Source organism: Salvelinus fontinalis, chromosome 5, assembly GCF_029448725.1.
Source record: "Salvelinus fontinalis isolate EN_2023a chromosome 5, ASM2944872v1, whole genome shotgun sequence".
In the NCBI taxonomy this organism is placed as follows: Eukaryota; Metazoa; Chordata; class Actinopteri; order Salmoniformes; family Salmonidae; genus Salvelinus; species Salvelinus fontinalis.
The window spans coordinates 8728490-8734769 of NC_074669.1; the positions used below are offsets into that span (position 1 = coordinate 8728490).

Below are 6280 nucleotides of genomic sequence, written 5' to 3' on the forward strand. Positions count from 1 at the left end.
CAATAGTACTCACTCTAGCCTACTATGCTATCCCACTACAACCCACTGTGTCAGTTGATACTGCAGTGGGCTTCTATAAGATCTTCCAATCCTAGGTCTGACCTCAGAGTAGAGAACTGATCGTAAGGGCTGAGAATAGAGACATTTTACTCCTAATCTTATGGGTTATATGAGTCTCATCAGTCCAAACCAGTTAAGAGTTACCAGCAGGTGTCTTGATAATAGAAAAAGGCAGTGAGTCAGTGCTTCCTCCACCATAGACAGGACATTACTTTGGATTTGTTAACATAATGTTATGATATTTCTATATGATCATCCCATAAATAATCTAGACCTACATGCAACAGTATCTCTTGTGCTTTAGACAATGATTTCACATGAGGCCTTATTCACATGATATGTCTAAATACTTCTAACCACTAGGCTAATAAATAATCACATATTGTTTCTGATTATTTCAAAAACCATGTTCTTTCAAGCGGATTATCATGTTGTTAAAAAATGCCTAAATTGGGCATGCTTATAAAATTGGGTAATTGAAAGCATTTAGGGGATATGTAAACTTTAATGGTGTTCAGTAAAAATAATAGCCCTTTCAAGCATTTATGCAACATTTCGGAAAGTAACTTGATGCCGACTGTTACAAAACCATGTAGCGTTGTTAAATGGAAGTAACCACTGTGTGAATATAAAATTCTGCTTTTAATAACCATTATACTTTATGATTCAGTGCCATATGCCCAGGGTTAGGTACTGTAGGTTACTTTCTAAATGTAATTCTGTTCAAAATTGTAACCTGTTCAAAATTGTAATCAGTAATGTAACTTTTGGATTACCCAAACTTAGTAACGTAATATGATAGCTCAAGAGGTGTTAGAAGAAGACAAATGAATATTACCGATTGAACTACATTTTTTTTCTATTAAGGTATTTTAACTTTTACTCAAATATGACAATTGGGTACCTTTTCCACATTTGCCTGAACAGCATCATATCCTCCAATCCAGGTCAGAGGGAAATCGCCAGTCTTGATCAACACCACAGCCTGTAGAAATTGGGACTCCACAGAGCTGTGCACAGACGCCAGGTTTGCTCCAAGGTACTTCACAGTGTTCTGCACAGACGTCAGTTTTCTTCCAAGGAACATACAGTGGCGCTAGAGCAAGCCGTAGACAGGGACAAAGACATGTCATACTGTAGGTATTAGTCAGTTGTCCTGTCTTTGTGAGAATGTGTGTTCTGGACTCTCACAATTAAATATTGGCCATCACAACTAATGTTCTTTGAAATAGGCTCTTCGAGATATTAGTTTATCTCTGTCTTAACTCGTGGCCTGTGGGTTCCAATATACAGGAGTTCTGACTCCACACATTAAATAAATATTGCAAAGCCTAGAAAATTCTAACTAGACAATAACTTAAATGGGGGGTTCAGTATTTTACGTACTGAACATCCATATGATGGCTGTTAAAATAAGGCAAAATCCCCTTTAAGGTAACATCAAAACAAATAAGCAAGTTGATTTCAATTGAACTTCTTTAATTCACAGAAGAGGGTAAGCATTTTACCTCTGCTTCAGGCCATGTCCTTGCAGTCTTAACAAACATGAAGCAGCGTGAATTAAACTGGAACCAGCCTATGGGGCATGGGCTTTTTTTATCTGCTGAAGATGCCACCATAGCATCTGTAAGGAGAAGACAAAGGGCACGTTAGAAAATGCAGCCAACTTTCAAGGTGGGTCGAGACTGACTGATCTACAAATCACCTGGCATCATAAATAACTACTCAATATTATTTGTAGATCAGTCATTCCACACACACAAACACTCACACACACCACCCCGCTGCTACAACATTACAAATAATGATGTAAAGTGTGAGGTGAACTCTTACTTGCTTCGTCCAGAGTTAGGGTATCCCCCAGTGCAAAGGCAGCGCTGAGAAGCAGAAGAATGGTCAACATCGCCATGGTGATAGTCTCCTGGGAGAGAAAGAGCGAGTGAGACACACACAAAGACAGACAGTGAAAGAGAAGCCATCAAGTCAAAGTCAGTGAGTACTTCAGAGTGTAGGTAAGTTTCCCAAACCTCTCTTTGAGTACCCCCAGCCATTCCACTTATCTGATATATTCCAGTACTATTACATTAGAGCAGATTCAGCTAATGTAGGGCTGAGGAATACCAAGTATCATCTGTTCCACCACATAGAGAATATTAGCCTAGCACACTATATGAATATGCATGTCCCCAAATTGCACCCTATTCCATATAAAGTGCAGTACTTTTAACCAGGGTCAAATATGCTCTATGGGCCCTGGTGAAAAGTAGTGCACTATATAGGGAATAGGGTGCCATTTGGCATGCATTCAGATACATTATTAGATGAACAGATGTTGAAATCTCACCTGAAATGTTCCGTTGTAGCTTCACTTCTTCGGAGATCTTCAGAGGTCTTCACTGGGTATCTCTCTCTCTGTCCTGCCTGTGAGTTGAGTTCTACCTCTCCCTACTCTCCTTTTTAAAGGGTCTGTCCAGTCAGACCCCTCCCTCTTTTTCTCTCTCTCATCCTTTAACACCCTTGCATTCTGTCTGTCCAGCTCTAGACATGCTGGACCTGTCCGATAGCTACCTGTTTGACAGGGTTGGGTTCATACCAATTTGAAGGTAGTCATTTGTATTTATAATTTTAAAAATTAACAAGTTTTGAAAGAAATTAATGGGTTGCACGTTGCATTACAATATTGTTATGAAGATTCTCTTGAGCACAGGTGCCCGACTGAAGATTCTACTTAATTCTACCTAAATTGGCACTGATGAGGACGTAGGCTTGGAAACACAATGACATTCAGAAGGCAAATCATTAGTAGAAAAACCATTGTCATCATTGTGATTTCTTTAGGTTGACTTTTTAGTGAAGACATTAAAACTATGAAATAACACATATGGAATCATGTAGTAACCAAAAAAGTGCTAAACAAATCTAAATAAATGTTATATTTGAGATTCCTCAAAGTAGCCACTCTTTTGCCTTGATGAAAGTTTTGCACACTCTTGGCATTCTCTCAACCAGCTTCACCTGGAACGTTTTTCCAACAGTCTTGAAGGAGTTCACACATATGCTGAGCACTTGTTGGCTGCTTTTCCTTAACTCTGCATTCCAACTGTTACATTCCCCAGTTTCTGTGTTCTGTTTTGTATTTGAGTGTGTGTTTCAGGAGATGGCTTCCTGAAGTACTCCCCAACCAGCTGATTGGTCAACCCCAGGCTAATTGGTGATTGGAGCTGACCCCGCCCCCTCGTCAAGAAGCAGCTGACTCTAATCACCATTGCCACCTGAAGATAAAAGCCAGTGTTCTGCCCAAGAGAGATTGAGAGAGATGAGATTTGGAGTAGAGATTTGGAGATTGAGAGAGAAAAATTAGATTGTGATATAGTGTTGGTTGTGTATCAGAAAGTGTGGTATGTACTGTTGTTGTTGGTAGCAGTTTTGCTATGTCCTGTGTTTGTGAGTGTTTGTGAAATCGTTAATAATTACTCTGTTTCGTTTGTTCCCAGGGGGGGAAGGAGAAGGCACTTTGGGAGTGCTTAGGCAAGAGGCCCGAGGGCATACATATACCCGTAGTATATTTACTGTCTAGGCACACTAGGTAAGACCTGGGCGGACCACCCCCTTGTATTTTGGTTAGGGCACCAGGCGGTGTTAAGTTAGATAAGTTAAGTGGGTACGCAGGTTAGATAGGAGAGGGGGAACTTTGATATTTACTTTCTTTGCTTTGGTTCCGTCCAGCCCCTTTTCCCCATATTACCGTGTAAGAAAATAAATTCTAGTAAACGGTAAATTCTGCTTTTGTGTCATCCTTACTCGCACCTACAGTCCATACCTCTTGCACTTCAGAGAGTTGAGTTGTAGCAGGGAGTTGCGTTCCCTCTTCTCAGAGGCGTGCGTAACACCAACTCATCCCAAACCATCTCAATTGGGTTAAGGTCAGGTGATTGTGGAGGCCAGGTCATCTGATGCGGCACTTCATCACTCTCCTTCTTGGTCAAATAGCCCTTACACAGCCTGGAGGGGTATTTTGGGTATTATGTCCTGTTTAAAAACAAATGATAGTCCCACTAAGTGCACACCAGATAGGATGGTGAATCACATGCTGTTTAAGTGTGCCTTGAATTCTAAATAAATCACTGACAGTGTCACAAGCAAAGCACCCCCACACGATCACATTTCCTCCTCCATGCTTCACAGTGGGAATCACACATTCGAAGATCATCCATTCACTTACCCTTCGTCTCATAAAAACACGGTGATTGGAACCAAAAATCTCAAATTTGAACTCATCAGACCAAAGGACAGATTTCCAAAGGTCTAATGTCCATTGCTCGTGTTTCTTTGTCCAAGCAAGTCTCTTCTTATTGGTGTCCTTTAGTAGTGGTTTCTTTGCAGCAATTCGACCATGAAGGCCTGATTCACAGTCTCCTCTGAACAGTTGATGTTGAGATATGTCTGTTACATGAACTCTGTGAAGCATTTATTTGGGCTGCAGTGTGACGCGCAGTTAATTGCCGATTTCTGAAGCTGGTAAATCTAATGAACTTATCCTCTGCAGCAGAGGTAACTCTGGGTCTTCCTTTCCTGTAGCGATCCTCATGAGAGCCATTTTTATCATAGAGCTTGATGGTTTTTGCGACTGCATTGACTGACCTTCATGTCTTAAAGTAATGGACTGTCGTTTCTCTTTGCTTATTTGAGCTGTTCTTGCCATAATATGGACTTGGTCTTTTACCAAATAGAGCTATATACTGTACCAACCCTACCATGTCACAACATAACTTTTTTTTTCAAATGTATTAAGAAGGAAATAAATTCCATGAAATAACAAGGAACACGTTAATTGAAATGTATTCCTGGTGACTACCTCATCAAGCTGGTTGAGAGAATGCCAAGAATGTGGAAAGCTGTCAAGGCAAAGCATGGCTACTTTGAAGAATCTCAAATATAAAATATATTTAGACTTGTTTAACACTTTTTTGGTTACTACATAATTCCATATGTTATTTCATAGTTTCGATCTCTTCAATGTTATTCTACAATGTAGAAAATAGTAAAAATAAAGTAATACCCTGGAATGAGTAGGTGTGTCCAAACGTTTGACTGGTACCGTATACATATTTATAAGTATATAGATATAGCGCTACTTTTGACCAGGGCCCATAGGGATTTGTGATGCTATCCATGTCATTGCACATAGTATATAGTACAGTGGCTTCTGTTTCTGTTTGTTACCTTATTTTTTTATAAAATAGAATAATCTACATTTCTCTAAGTGAGTATGTTTACATGCACACTAACAATTCAAAATTAAACTGATTATTGCATTAGTCATGTAAACGCCTTACTCTGCTTATCTTAAATCGGCATCCTAATGATCATGAGGTCATGATCGAAGTAAGCATAAGTTGATTAAAACACCTGGATTTTTGTTGAATCTTTCAAATTGATAGTACATGTAAACACCTTAATCGGAGTCCAAGCAGTATACAGTTGTCACGATCGTCTATGGGTGAGAGAGAAGACCAAGGCGCAGCGTGTGCAAAATACATCTCTTTTATTTTAGAGAAGGGAAAAACACGCAACGAACACTATTACAAAACCAAAACAACAAACGATCATGAAGCTAAAGACGTAAGTGCACACACAAGCTACAAACGTACAACATAGACAACTACCCACAAAAGCCTACTGCCTTTGGCTGCCTTAAATATGGCTCCCAATCAGAGACAATGAATGACAGCTGTCTCTGATTGAGAACCAATCTAGGCAGCCATAGACATAACTAGACAACTACAATCTACTCTGCCCCATACACATACAACACCCCTAGACACTACAAAACACATACATTCCCCATGTCACACCCTGACCTAACTAAAAAACATAAAGAAAACAAAGAATACTGTCACGAATCCCGTTTCCTGAGTCTGGTTGTTGCCTGTGTTCTGTTCTGGAGTGTTTTTCCGGTGTCCTGGAACGCACCCTGTCTGGTTGCCGGGCGTTTTAGCTAGTTGGGAGATCTCAGATTAACCGTACCTGTATCCCATCAGCTATCTGTGCACCTGGTCCTGATCATCATCTCTCCTCTTCATGAGCCCGGACCTGACATCCATTCCCTGCCGGATTGTTAGCCTTAATCAGTAGTTATTCACCCGGATCACTGACCCCATTCCTGCCTGGTGGTCGGAGGCTTCCGCTACTCCCTTGGACCCACCTATTCACTCCCATC

The 6280-nt window shown here is 40.4% G+C and overlaps 1 protein-coding gene across 1 annotated transcript; it reads right to left on the bottom strand.

The window, feature by feature from the left end:
• Nucleotides 1-928: 928 nt before the first annotated feature.
• LOC129855033 (ladderlectin-like) lies at nt 929-2512 on the bottom strand. The gene is made up of 4 exons (XM_055922281.1): nt 2405-2512; nt 1894-1981; nt 1569-1684; nt 929-1156 (listed from the first exon to the last, which is right to left on the bottom strand). The coding sequence occupies exons 2-4, from the start codon at nt 1967-1969 to the stop codon at nt 944-946; spliced, it is 405 nt and encodes a 134-aa protein (XP_055778256.1). The 5' UTR covers nt 1970-1981; nt 2405-2512; the 3' UTR covers nt 929-943.
• Nucleotides 2513-6280: the final 3768 nt, after the last annotated feature.